Source organism: Chelmon rostratus, chromosome 13 (genome assembly GCF_017976325.1).
Source record: "Chelmon rostratus isolate fCheRos1 chromosome 13, fCheRos1.pri, whole genome shotgun sequence".
In the NCBI taxonomy this organism is placed as follows: Eukaryota; Metazoa; Chordata; class Actinopteri; order Chaetodontiformes; family Chaetodontidae; genus Chelmon; species Chelmon rostratus.
In genome coordinates, this window is record NC_055670.1 from 13,295,414 (window position 1) to 13,310,251 (window position 14,838).

At 39.1% G+C, this 14,838-nt stretch overlaps 1 protein-coding gene across 2 annotated transcripts in view; it reads right to left on the reverse strand.

Moving 5' to 3' along the window:
• ubr3 (ubiquitin protein ligase E3 component n-recognin 3) overlaps positions 1-14,838 on the reverse strand; it is a 43,181-nt gene that overhangs the window by 26,398 nt on the left and 1,945 nt on the right. The window contains exons 4-24 of one of the 2 annotated variants that reach the window (XM_041950646.1): positions 14,301-14,456; positions 13,866-13,906; positions 13,473-13,539; positions 13,263-13,393; positions 12,804-13,032; positions 11,933-12,112; positions 10,371-10,504; positions 10,133-10,219; positions 9,989-10,054; positions 9,808-9,897; positions 9,571-9,699; positions 9,377-9,429; positions 9,147-9,280; positions 7,424-7,509; positions 7,201-7,342; positions 5,573-5,669; positions 4,065-4,206; positions 3,519-3,623; positions 3,255-3,425; positions 1,624-1,656; positions 343-788 (exon numbers count right to left, since the gene is read on the reverse strand). In XM_041950646.1, the coding sequence (XP_041806580.1) occupies positions 343-788; positions 1,624-1,656; positions 3,255-3,425; positions 3,519-3,623; positions 4,065-4,206; positions 5,573-5,669; positions 7,201-7,342; positions 7,424-7,509; positions 9,147-9,280; positions 9,377-9,429; positions 9,571-9,699; positions 9,808-9,897; positions 9,989-10,054; positions 10,133-10,219; positions 10,371-10,504; positions 11,933-12,112; positions 12,804-13,032; positions 13,263-13,393; positions 13,473-13,539; positions 13,866-13,906; positions 14,301-14,456 (2,719 nt within the window). The remainder of the gene's footprint in view (positions 1-342; positions 789-1,623; positions 1,657-3,254; positions 3,426-3,518; positions 3,624-4,064; positions 4,207-5,572; positions 5,670-7,200; positions 7,343-7,423; positions 7,510-9,146; positions 9,281-9,376; positions 9,430-9,570; positions 9,700-9,807; positions 9,898-9,988; positions 10,055-10,132; positions 10,220-10,370; positions 10,505-11,932; positions 12,113-12,803; positions 13,033-13,262; positions 13,394-13,472; positions 13,540-13,865; positions 13,907-14,300; positions 14,457-14,838) is intronic. The other variant, XM_041950648.1, reaches the window with a different exon arrangement.

The window sequence follows — 14,838 nt, forward strand, 5'->3', positions numbered from 1 at the left end:
AGAATTATCACTTCCTTTGATTTACCCTATAGTTGACTCAAACCTATTGCATTGTCCTTGCACACGACTTAGTGTCTAAGCTGTTGTTGCAATTGCACTGCAGTGAATAATTCTTAAAGTACTATAAACAAAAGTATAGATTAAATATTGCTTATAGATTATAATAATACAAATCTTGATACAACTCCCTTTTAAGATAGCTGTATGAACACAATACGAATGTGCAAACACTGCAAAGCAATAAAGAGTATACGTTCTTGTGCAGCACAGAGCTCTGCAAATAGAAATTCATAGTGATGAATATGTAATTTAACAAGGAAAAACTGTACACAATTATGTTACCTCTCTTCTTTATCCATGGTTTTCTTGTCAGAAGGACTGTTCTTCTTTGGTGGAACAGGAGGACACACCTTCCCACAAATGTCCTGGATGCTACGCTTGATTTGGCAGCTGCGCGTGGCCGCCTTGGTGAGGATGCGCTCAATGGCTGTAATGCCATCTCCATGAGCGTGACGGCTCGTGTCCATATCCTCGAGCCAGGATGCAGACAGAGAGTTCTGCTTGGACGACAGCTTCTGGTGGAGTTTGATGAGGAGGGACAGCATGCTCTCCCGGATCTCCAGGATCTCTGTAACCAGCTGAGGGGGTGTGCCTGGTGGGACCCAGCGTGTTGAAGAGCTCTTGGGCCTTACAACCTGGGTGGCTTCAGTGTTGCTGCGGTTGATGATCTCCTGGAACTTCCTCCTGCGCTCAGCTACAAGGCTGAACACCTGAGCTTCACGCAGGTTCTAAGAAAGCACAGAATAAAAAACAAATTTTTAACTATATACAATATTTATTTACATGCAAGTACACACATATTTGGTGAATATTTCATGTAAAACAACCTCCAACATTAGAACATTTGTTTTTGGTATGGGTGATGAGAAGTCTGGCAGTGTTAATGCCATGCTCTATGACTAATGTTAAAGGGGACACACTGTAAACATACAAAAACATTTTGATTATCAAGCCCACACCAGATCAGCAAAATGCACAAACGGATCTGTCTTTGAGCACAAACATCAGCAATAGCCGGACGGACTTTGATGAATTGGCAGGGTGCTTCATTACCATAGTCAGACAAGCAAAATATACATAAAAGGCCAATTAAATGTCCATTATAATATTTCAGTTGACGTTTCATGAATACCTTTGCTGATAGCACTCAAAACAACCATATTCCTTGGAAAATTCAAATCACCCTGATGTTAAAGAACACAAGCCATCTGAAGGATTGCCATGACCTGACCTGAGAAAAAGTACCTGAGCTGCACTGTTAAATAAACATACATCATATAGCCCAGTCAAGGCAACATCAATCATACTGACATGCGGTTAAAAAGCATTTACCCAAACCTGCATTACACATGTAATTAGTTTCAGCAGTCAGGAGGGAGGGAAGCTGCTGGAGCACAGCATTATACACACGCCTTAACACACAAAGGCAGACGTCCTTTGAAAAGCACAAAACAAACATGTGCAAAGGAATTCTGTCATAATGAAGATAAAAAGTAGACAAATGCAGCTGCTAGCGGCATCAAAGCCGTCAGCCTTTTTATAGAAATGGATGTAGATAGCTACCTCTCTCCAATTCCCTGTAAGACGCCTTGAGTTCTGTGGAGCAGGTACAGCAAAATGGACAATGATAATGATGGTATGAAAGAGGAACATGAAAGTACCAAAAAAAAAAACCCCAAAAAAGTAAGATGAAAAACTATCTGTGTGCCTATAAATTAAGACCTCAAAAGAAATACGAAAAAAAAAGGCTGATTTGTTGGTGTTCCAGTTATAGTTGTTGTTGCAATGGTAGGAGACTCTGTCAATACGATAACCGTCGGTTTCACGATATCATGGTACACAGTATTACACAATGTTTATTATCATCGTTTACAATGACACTTAAAGAAATGAAAACAGAATGTATTTGGGTTTTTTGTTGTTTTTTTTGGTTGATCAAACACTTGATTATAATTTCACAAAATACTATGTCTAGTTGCTCATTAGCATGCATATTAGTAGAATAATGGCTGTTTATTAGTCATTACAAAGCACTTATTAATGCTTTATTCTGCATGACCACATTCTACAACTACTACGCTATTAACTAATAATACCAACGCCACAGATAAAATGTACATGGTATGATAACTGTCAAAAATCATACCACAGATTACTGCTGCAATCCTCGTGCCAACGCTATCATACTAGCACGCTAAGTGTTACTTTGCGTGGAAAAGTCAGGGGAGGACAAAAGTCACCAGGATTTATCATCTGGGGACCATGAACATCTGTACCAAATGTCATGGTAATCCTTTCAGTGGTTGTTGAAATATGGATGTTGGACCAGAAATGAGTCATTGAGCAATGTGACCCTAAACGTGGTCAGCAACACCTGTAAAGTCTGGCAAGTCAACTTCTTGATGTGCAATTTTAAGATCTATGTATGTAAGGAACTATTCACAAAATTCCCAATCCCTGCACTGCAGGAAACAGTATTTGATTAGTACTTGCTGGGTTGGTGAATTATTTAAGGCAATAGACTGATACCACTCTAACGTCTGCAACGTAAATATGAAGCTTCAGCCAGCAGCCAGTTAGCACAACGGGATAAGGAAATAAGTGGAAAAAAGATTTTTTTTAAATCTGCCGGGACAGGAGTCACAAAACCAGAGTTCCTGTCCAGTAATTAGCATTTTTTAAGTTTAGTTGTTTTGTTTTTTAACCTTGAAAATATGTTGAGGTCCCACATATTTAAGTCTCTCCTGTCATAATGTCATTAATAATAATAATTCCTGAGAAAGATGTGAAAATATTTCAGATCTACGCCCTGTTTTCCACACTGCTTCTCTGACAGGCCTGGCATGCTCTATGGCATAACCTTTAAGCAGACAATCACCTACTAATGCAATGCAGCAGATACACAACAACAACTGCACTTGAGTGCGTTTTTGAGCTCCTGATGAACTCAAGTCCAATAATCTCCGGCCCTTTAGCTGGGACCTCCTGCGAGCATTAAGATGCTCAGCTTTATTTGCCAGGCCACTGGTTTAATTCACTCCAGTTGTGTACTGGCCGGAAGCAAACACTCAATAACAAACTGCAAGTCACTATAGTCAATGGAACTTTTACTTCCAGCTGTTTTTATTACAGTGGTATCAAACTGTAATTAATGGTATTGTCGGTCTACTGCCTATAGCAGACCAATATTTTACCTGGCCATAAGAAGACGCCTCAGTGCTGGTGCTGGGAGGGGCTTCTCTCTTCACTTCAGGAGCGGTCTCAGGGACCCGAACCCTCACAAAGTTGATGACATGGTGCAGATTTGAGAGGAGGTTGGTGCCAGGGAACCAGCTGTCATGACAGTGCTCCTCAATGCAAGGCTCCTGGAAACATAAGCTCCTGTAAGACACTGGTGGACACTATGCATCTACAGAGTGAGGAGGAGTGTGGTTGTTACTCAGACACACATATCTAACCTCGTCCTCCTTGTTGTCTTGAACCTGGTTGTCCAAACCCAGCTCGATCAGGTACAGCACCATACACAGCACATGCTCAGACATGTTCTGATGATCCATCCATATCTAAAACATATTGTGTAACTGTTAGTTTACAATGAAAGACAAGTAAGACCCTCAGTTTAGTTCACTTCCATTTTGCACTTGATAAAACAACAGTCTTAATTGTTAAGGTAAAGACAAATTCTATCCTGGTCACAACTATGCCAATGCTGTAACAGATAAACATTTGCTCGCCTGTCACTGCTTTTGTCTTTAAGTTTCTATATGATGCCACATCCATTCTATGAGGTCTGTTCACTTTGTGCTGTACCTCCTGCACTTTGCTGGTCCTGTGTTGTACTGATATCTTGTAACATGTCAGCACCAATTAACTGCCAAGTCATATTATGTGTGCACCAATTAAAGATGGCAAACAGAAGCGCCTCTAATTTAGCTCAAGGAGTAAAATTGAGATGCAAGCGCAGCACTGTCTTATACCACATGAATTGTTGTTGAAAGGCTCACCTTGTAAAGGAGAGTGAATATCACAATGTGCAGCGTCTTGCAGTGCAGCAGCTTGATTAGGCCTTTGTAACATGGATGCAGAGGGGTCCTCTCCTTGTAAGGTGGCCACGGGTTGCCGGTGTGGATGCCACACTGTTTTAAACTAAGTGACATCATCATCATCAACAGGCATTATTCTATCAGAAGAACAATCAATAACACACAGAACGCCACTAAGGGCACCTGCTAACTTGTAACACAAGGTTGAATTTCTACATAAAGCAACACGATGAAAGAAATAACTGTTAACAGCCGATAGGCAGCACAGTGGCTCACTCCATTAGTGATGATGGGTCCATTGTTCTATAAAACCCAGATTCCAAAAAGGTTGGGACGCTGTGTAAAACATGAATAAAACAGAATGTGATAATTTGCTAATCCTTTTTGACATTCTGAAAACAGCACAAAGACAATATATTTCATGTCTGACCTCATCAACTTCACTGATTTTTGTAAATATCTGAATTTGATGCAGCAACAGGTTTCAAACAAGTTGGAACAAGAGCAGCAAAAGACTGGGAAAGATGTGAAACGCTCCAAAAACACCTGTTTGGAACATTTCCACAGGTAAACAGGCTGACTGGTAACAGGTGAGAGTTCCATGATTGGGTATGAACACATTTGCAAATGATTATATTCTATTTTACATACGCTTTACCTAATGTCCTAACTTTGTGGAACTGGGGTCGTAAAACCGCTGCCAATCTAACAGACAATCCATCATACAGTGTGAATGAGCAACAAGAGGCTGTATCAGACTCTGAAGGCAGCTTTGGCAGTTTAAATATGCTACAATGTACCGTAGTTTTCAGATGGTTTTTAACACCAAAAAGAAAGAAAAACATATAGTATGCATGAAATAAGTACAATTAACTACATCAGTGATCTATCCATACTTTCAACTGCAGCTATACTAAAAAAAAAAAGCCAGACTAAAGTCCCATTATAAAAAGGTTATCTTCCCGGCCTCTATTTCAAACACAGGAGCACTCACTGAGGGACCCTTTTATTGTAATTAGCAACTTCACACATTTCGACCTTTAAGAAAATGAACACTCAGGTATCTCCTTCACCTCCACTGGCACATTTGTCTGTCTACAGACATCTGTACCACAATCAAACAAGAAAGATTACCTCAATTCTATTACAATTTAGACTGTAATATTGATTTTTCTTGACAGCTATCTAATTGAAAACAATTTGAGCACCTGGTAGACCTGACCTTTCTTATCATGTGCCTTCAAGTGCAGGTGAGAGAGGAGACCCTGTGACACTGAACAGAGCATGATGCAGATTGTTTTTTTTCATGAATACTCCCAACAAAACAGAGTAATGTTAAGCAAAACCCAAGAACAACATGTGATATACAAAGATAGACATGTGTCAATGAAAATCGCTGTTTATTAAATACCTAAAGTATAGAAACAACCTATTTACTTGAGGAAATGAAGGCAACAGTATTAACTTACAATGCAGAGTATCTGTCCATTGCTGACTGGACATCACGTCGATAGACTGTTCTGAGAACGACCATGATGGGGTCAAACTCCTTCTCCCACACCTCCGCTAGATGTAAAAAAAGGAGAGAGATGTTCTGTAACCTCTAGCACAAAGTGACATTGATTCAATTTCTTCCTATTTCACCTTCACTGTGTAAGTGGTGTAAGCCTGCCCCCAAGTGGCATACAGAGGAATAATGACATAGATCTAATGCTAAAGACTTGCAGCTTATTCTGGCCTCTTACTCATCATCATTGTCACATAATTTCTACAGTGTATGTTTTAAAATACACTACATTCACTGTCTACTGTTCATTTTATGCCACTATAAAGCAAGAAACATGATCTCATAGGATCTGAAGTAAAACAACCTGTCCACCAGCAGTAAGGTTTAGGCAGCCCAGCTCTTTTTTTTCCACAAATTTGATCTTTTTGATCAGTAAACAGTTTATTTGCCTCATCCAGCTGATGGACATTCACCTAATTTACTTTGTATTTGTTGCAACATTTCTAACTTAGCCAGATTTCAATCCAAATGAAGCACGAATTTTAACCAAATTTAGAGAAAATCTGCAAATGAAAAGTAATATTTGTTGCCGTCCATGATCATGCAAATATTAGTTGGTGGCACAAATTCTTCACGCAGGTGCCATTAAACCATAGCAGAGGACACAACGAGATGACATTATTAAAAGAGCACCAGTAGATCCTCAAACGGGGCAAAATGACATGTAAATAGTGTTGGGAATGTGACATTTTTGTTTTATTTGGCCGTTTTTATTCAGGTGAATGGAAGTAATTATAACGATTATGCAGAATGATTGTGGTCAGCTCATAAAATCGCAATCAAGTGATTATGTAATCAGGCCTACAGACACATAGGCACTGAACATAAGTTTGCTTCTAGTATGTGTCATTGTATATTAATTCAAAAAATGGAATATGAGCAATGCACCAAGGACTACTTATGAATACAGACTAGGATCTGTATTATGAATATGCCAGGACATATTAATTCATTGTTCTTCTAACTAGAAAACAATGCAAACCTTTGCACACACACATATTTAACTGTTTCTAGGAACAAATAGAGAACTTTTGTTGGATTCATGAATTACTTGTAGTGAGTTGTCGGCCATGAAATAGCAAATAAAATACTTTTCGTAGGTGCTGAGAAAATTACTTTTTTTATTATGTTCTCAGTTCAAGAAGAAAATACAGCTCAGTGATTTGTTGAATATCACTGGGCCACTATACTATTTATTTGCAGCTTTTCTCCATTTTCTCCCAATTTGGAAATCCCAATTCCCTACACACTGCAGTCCACGTTACTGCTAACACTACTGTTGGCCAGTAGAGGGCTGCAGACCAGCATATCCACCTCTCAATAGGAGGTTCATGCTGTCCTCCAGATACAAACCCCACCATGCAGATGCCGGGTTCAATTCAGAGTTCAGAGATGTTCCTCTCCGAGCCCTGTGGCCCTAATACCATATAACTAATATTAATACCTGACAGCCATCACATTGTTTTCACCAGTGCACTTTCAAAAAAGGTTACTGGGTTACGTGTTACATGTTCACCACAAACATCCTACCTTTAGGTGTGTACATGCCCTGCTGCATGGAGCCTCCGGGTTCAAACACTGGTGCTTTAAAGTCAGCCACAGCAGAGAGCATCTCCTCAAAACTACAACTCCCCGGCACAATGCCACTCTTTGGGTTGGGATTTTCAGGAATCTAAGAAAACACTGTTAAGGGAAAAAACTGTCATGGATGGATGAATATAGTTGCTCTTATTTGTTAAGTATTAAAGGATACAAGGTCTAACAGTGCGCTGTGTGTACGGTCATTCATACACAACTGCGAGACCATCTCAGCCCGAAGGATCTCGTCATCCGTCATCCCTGTTTGTGAGAAGCAGAACATAAAGCCAAACTGAAAGATTATAACCCTAAACTAAACACCAATCAGCAGGACTCAGAGTGGAGGCTGTGGGCAAATATCATGTTAAGTGTCTTTTTGTCAGTTTAAGCAAGAGTGTGCCTGTGACCACGGTCCCTTCAACCCTGACATTTTGACTTGCCATAACAGGAAAAGCATAGATGTTAGTATTAATGATGGCTCTAATTTATTTGATCCAAGTGTTGCTGTAACCCATGACAATGTAACAGCCTGTTTTTCATTTGTTTTTCATTTTAGTAAGCGAAGCGTCGCCCTGCTGGCTGCATCGTGGTCCTCCTGTCCCTGTCTTCCCATGTCAAATCATTTGTACTGTCTCTTGTGCCTTTGTGTCCTCTGGGACGGGTTGTAACCGAATGTAACTTTGTTGCACTTGTGTAATGACTATAAATGCTTCTGATTCTGATTCTGATTAATAGACTACACTTGACTAAATTTGTCTATGACAGAGGGTGCCGACCAATAATTCTTGAGCTCCTTGCAGCTTGTTAAATACAAAAGCAATTGTGGCTCTTGTGATTTGAAATTTGCAATCTTTAAAGCTGTGACATGATTTAAAACAGTAAATCATTCAGCCCTATCACTGAGTCTGTTCAGCACTGTCTAACCCAGTGCTTCAACACTTCTGGAGCAATGTCTCATCCTCTCCTTAGAATGCAACATGGGCATATGTCATCATGTAATTTGAACACTTTCCAGCAGCCAGTTTTCACAGTTTTCCCACTGATGCAGCAATGATTTAGACAGACCAGCCAGTCTCTATCTGTGTAACATGGCTGAACACAGATTTTCTTAAAGGTCCAGTGTGTAGGATTTTAATATATTGGCAGAAATGGAATACAATATTCATAATTATGTTTTCATAAGTTAGAATAACCTAAAATAAGAATAGTTGTGTTAGATCTTGGAGAGAGCTTTTTATACCTAGAGAGGGAGCCGGTCCTCTTCCATGGAGTCTGCCATGTTGCACTGCCATGTTTCTAAAGCAGCCCAGAACGGACAAACCACACACTGGCTCTGGAGGGACTGTTTGCGTTTTTAGTGGCCACCATAGGTTCTCTTTCATGCTTAGAAGGGGACAGTGACCTGTAACCTTACCGCTAGATGCCACTAAATCCTACAACTGGTCCTTTGCAGGATAGAACAATAGCACTGTACCATCTCTCGCACCACTTTCATGTCACTTCAGAAATGCAATTATTGTACATGCTGTGCAAAACATAGTTGCAATACACTTGTTTTGAGATTGGCATTTCGGGATAGCCCTTCCTTACGTTGTACTAAACATTCACATCCAAATTAGTGATGTTGTCACATATTGCGAACTGGTTTTTGATTTAATGTAATTCACTTTCACTTGCTGCTAATTACGATTCACTGTCGTTGATGCTCTGAAATGCTGGTGCATCAGTGGCAAAGGCAAAGGAAAAGTCTAACAAATAATAATGACATCAAATACCAAACCTAGGAAACACATTGCAATGTTTGTGGAAGGGAAATTTACAGGCTAATGTTATCATACACCGTATAAGCCGTTTCTTACTCCCTGTACACTGTGTGCATCTTCTATTGTACCACTTACCCAAATGAATGCGAAGGCTCGTCAGTATGACCAGGAAGGTCAGTGCTCCTTCAAGCATCGGCCTCTCCTGCTCAGAATCTAACACAGCATTTTGATGCTGAGACGCCATGGTTAACAGGTCAACCACTTTGAACCTGTGTGAAAAAAGACAGCAAATACAATGTATAATCTATGTTGAATCAAAAATGTAGAAACATTATATGAATGCATGTGTAGGAGTTAGAGCTTACCTCTCAAAAACACTTGAGATAAAGTAGTCAGGATCTAGTCTTGATGCACAAACCTGAAAGACAAGTTCAAAATAAATACAAACAAAAAATTAAAATAATTTTCAGATCATTTATTATCCAAATAACGTAACCAGGCACAGAGCCCATTTTAATATCAGGTGTAAATGAGGTGTCTGTCATAAAGCAACACAAACCTGGAGCAGATAGATGTCTGGGTCAATCATGGAGTTGCAGAAGTGTGACTGCACGTAGGTCATAGCCTGTCCCTTGATCTGCAGACCATTCCTAACCCACATGTTGCTGTGGATCTCTGACAAGCATGCCTACAGCCACACATAGCAACATTTTAGTTAACAAGTGGCTACAGACATGGAGGAGATTAAAGAATGAAAACAAACCACAAATCTGTTTATGAGCCTCTAGTGTTATACCTGGATTTGGAGCGGATGCACCATGATCTTCATCAGCATCTCTTGGTCAGGCAAGAGGCTGTCCAGGTCAAGGCCTTGGCACTTCACAGCCTGAGAATTTTCCACCAATCAATTAGCTTTAAAACAACAACAACAATATACTGCAGAGTCATATCTTAAGAGATGAGAGCCTCTGACATACCTTACTGAGGAACATGGCATAGTAGCGGTGCAGTGGCAGGTGAAATGTCACTTGATTCGGAGCAGGCTATAAGAGATATCAGAGCCATGAGAAACAGGAGAAGAAGACTGCTTGTAAAGACAATGGTTTGGCTTTTACAATTACCTCATCAATAAAGCCAATAGCATCAAACCAGATCTGCAGGGTCTCCAAGCAGTAGCGCACCACAGTTTTAGTATATTCCTGCGTCTCCTGTTAACAGACAATTTAACACGTTAAAAATTCATATAGGCTTATATAGTAAGTGCAGCAATGGAAGCTTAAGATGTATGTTCCATTAATCATTTAAGATCATCACGATGCACACAAAAGATGTGTGCGAGAGTGTATAGGCAGGACTTACTTTGACTTTACAGTGTGTTAAGAGACCCCACATTGGTTGTGCACAGGCCTCCAGCTCTGCTGCGAACGCTGCATAGTACGTCTGAGACTCAAATTCCACATGCTCATTCAGTTCTCGCTTATTCAGGTTCATACCTATCACAGCAGGAAATGGTGTAAAAAGTTAGACAGTCCCCACATGTGGCATTGCTTCTAAATGATCATATGAGCAATCAAATTAAAAATGAAATCCCAAAGACTAAGAAAATGTAGTGTGAACCTCTTTACCTTTAAATATATTTTCTGATCATGCATATGGTAAAATAATTATAATCACAATAATACACTTTATTTGCAGCTCAACGTGCTTCAGAACAAAGAAGTCACATGCATCAAGTGCTTCACATAAAAAAGACATTGAATGAACATAAAAACAGGGATAGACAATGTAAATCATTTGGAAATCCCATAATTACAGAAATGGTAAAATAAGGATTTAAATTGAAAATGCAAAACATAGTAGAAAACACAGTAGTATTAAGATAAAGTTAAAAAAAGAGTATATAGAAAGCATAAACTCAAGTAAAATACATTTTAAAAGAAGTGCAGCAGTGCAGGAGCGTGAACATGTCTGCATGCATGTGTGTTAGCATATTAGCAATTTCTATTCTTATAAATGGAATGAAATGTCTGATGAAAGGCAAATAAACCTATATTAAAACACCAGAATTTAAAGCAAGAGCAGTGCAGCAGACATGCACACAATGTAATAGTGACACTTGTGAACATAACGTCAGCAAGAGGATACTCAAGCACAGTGCAGGGGTGAGTGTTATTTTTAGGGACGTGGTAGAGTACACATGACAAATGAGCAGCACTAGCCACAATTCTAACTACAAAGAGTCACAAACCCCACAACTCGCTTTTCCTACGAAGCATTACTTTCAATCGAGGACAGATGAGGTGTCTGACTATGCTTACTGTTGGTATGTTAAGTCTGACTGAAAAGTCTGCACATGCAGGAGCAATCATTTAAATCAAGTGCTGTGTTTGCCTCATGAGGCTTGTATCGCAAATGACAGAGGTATTAAATTGTGTAGCAAGCGACATTATGAAACTACTACACTGCCTTAATTGAATCGTTTTGGGCACAAGAGAGAAAGTATTAATCAAGGACAAACAATCAGCAGGGAATAATATGCACCTCAGAGGATGATATGAGATCAAAGAGTAACATCTGTTTCATGACCATTTGTTCAGCCGTATAACTTTTGAACTGAATTATCGTTGGTGGATATACAGCAGGGCACCCAGAGTATCTGTCCTTCAATAGATATTTAGCTTTGCATTCAGTTTCCATTTATTGTGGAAATGCTTTCCACAACTGATGCAAGGGCAACAGATTTCTATGAACGGCAATTGCCAGTCAGGTCAAAATGTATCTGAGCAAGCGCACTGAAGCCCAAACTCTGCCTCCATCGGTGTGTGAATGAGAGGCATAGTAAAGCACTTTGTACTGCTCACATTAAAAAGCTATATGCTGCAAACATGCATTGACTATTTACATATAAAAGGATGCCTTACCTTGGAAAAACGACACAAAGCTCATCCATAGCATCAACAGAGAATGGTCCTCCAGGAACTTTTTTGCTACACTTTGGTGTGAGAGGATGTTAATAAAGTCACTAACTAATGGCCAGTAGGTGTTGTTCTTCAACAGAGCCTCACTGCAGTTCACCACAACATGGCGACTGTTGTCTTCATCTACAGGAGAAAAAAACAAGAGAGAAGGGCACACGTGGGCATTGAGTTAAGGACATTTTGGCTCACTTTGTATTGTTATTTAAAAATAACACACCAAAACAAAACAGACAAGAATGTAGAGAAAGACAATACACTGACAAATTACAAAACTCAACACCTGGCTGCCAATATGGAGGAAAAAAGGACTGCACTCAAAAATTCAAAATTCAGGCTTTTTTTCACTCAGCGCCTGTGCAGAGAGAAAAGCCAGAGGGATGAAACATCTGTGCATGTTTTTTTCTGCACTGAGAATGATTTAAAATAAAAGAAATTAACAGCTGCATTTTGCTCTTCTCAAAGGTGCCCAGGTTTTCCTTCTTAAAATATTTCACACATATATATATACGTTTCTTCTACATAAAATAATCCCAATCTATGACACTGGACCTTTTGAGTGAGTGAGATTTTGAGTTGTGACATTAAAGATAAATCTTTCACCATGCATTCTGCCAAAAATGTTCAGACTGATCAGTCTGCAAGCTCAGCACTCACTTCTGAAATTCCAAGTCAGAAAAACTCATGCTGTTCACATGGGGTGTGGTGATCCAAACGGAGTATCGCATCAGTCACCTGCTTCATTCTTCACACAATCTATCTGAAGCGTTGTGAGGTTTGTTCAATCAAAACAATCTGACAGATTTGAACAACTTACCCTGAAGTTCACTTTTAATAAGGCAACTCTCCATCATGTAGAGGAGGACTGTGACCATGATGTCCAGCAGCTGACACTCCTCTGTCACGTGTCGAGCCAGCTCCTCGTTGCTGAACAGCTGCACACTGATATGTACAATGCGGTTGGACATGGTGTCCGACTCGTGGCTTTTCATCAGCGTTTTCATGATGAATGCATAATGCTGAACAAATGTTTTTGTAAAAGTGATCTGTCAGACAGGAAGAAAAAAAAGACCATAGCATAAATGACACGTACAGTTATGATACACACACTGACACATTTTCAATGGAAATCCATTTGCTTTCAAATTTTAAGACATATGGTAAGCATCATTGACATGCAAATAAATTATATTACAGCAAAAGACGAGACATGCATGTAAGAGTGAAAATAGACTTGCATTTTTGCAAAAAAATGTTAACATGGAACAGAAAATACCTTGTAATCTTGATCTGGCAACATGTTCAGTAAGAAGGTGACCATCTTCTGCGGAAACTCATATTTTATTGTCCAAAACAGCAACTCCTCCAAAAAACATTTATGCTTCAGAGACTCAATAATACACGGGTCTGTGGGCACAAAAGGCATAAAATAAGATGGGCAGTTCATGCAACATATTCTAATGCATTACATTTTCTATACATTTACCTTTGGTACTGCTGCTCAGCTTGACCCTCTTCCTCTGTCCGACAGACTGTCCTGCATCTTGGTCCTCCTGAGAGAAAACAACAACAACAAGAATTTCAACTAACAGGTAACTGTAGATCAGTTCAGATCATATTAGAATAGGCTAACTTGAAATGCTAACTGCCAAAAAAACATCAATAATTATTTTGGTAATGGATTTATCATTAAATTGTGTAAGTATCATGGAAAAATGTGTCCAACAAAAATCCCAAACATACAGTAAACTGAAAATCTTTGATTTCTTGATTTTTTAAATCTAATATACAAAATTATTCATAAATTAACACAAAATGGCAAAATAATCTTTTCATAATGGTTAAAATTAGTTATTCTATGTGTGATTCTGGCTCTTACCTCTTTATTTGACTCATCTGGGCTCCCTGGTGCAGTAGTTCCTGAGAAAACCAAGAAAAACAGTTAGCCACAAGCTGCCATTAGCAGCATCTTAAGCCACTGGACAAAGACATGCAGATACCAGGGTTATTACAATTTACAAAACTCAAAAATAATTTGTTCAAACAGCAGTATTCAATATAAAGGTGAGGTCTGTGCTGTTGATGTCAATCATCAACATTATCTGGACTAGCAATGATACAGGTAGTTCAAGCATACTGTGTGGAAAAAGGATTATGGAATAAAGGGCAAATTTATGCACTTCAGTGGCGATCCCTTTTGTTTTCAACATATTTTGCATTTATCATTATGGGATTATGTTTCACGGATTTCACACTGCAAAAAATAAATAAAAATAAAATAAAATAACCACCCTCCTACAATTTGTTATCTTACCCAATAGGACCATTGCTCCTGCACCTCCTTCAGCACCAACAGTGACATCAGCAGCAGCACCTTGGGCTTTTTCCTCCACAGACACCAGACCTGAATTCTTCAAGGCTGACAAATACTTGTCATAGTTCTTTTTAGCATACAAATTCTCCTCTTGGCCTGCAACAGTGAAGCATAACAGAAATTGCAACAATTACTGTAATGTCAAAATATGAAGATGAACAAAACTTTATCTCAATCACATCCTCAATATTTGATGTAAAGAACATCTGGATTAGATGTTCTGCTACAGTGTGTATGTATTTCTTTTTTAATTTCAAGTTTTGAAAATGTTCATAGGTGCTTACATAAGTCAGAATCTGTCTCTTCCTCATAATAAATGGTTGTAATGCATTGGTGACCGATGACAATAGAGACACAACAACACAATAAAATTGCTTCAGTCATTTACATCATTCATCAGTTACCTGAAACCAAGAAAGAAACCACTACCATTCTGTGGTATGATAACGCTTAATCATTTTTAAACCCATGTTGGTCT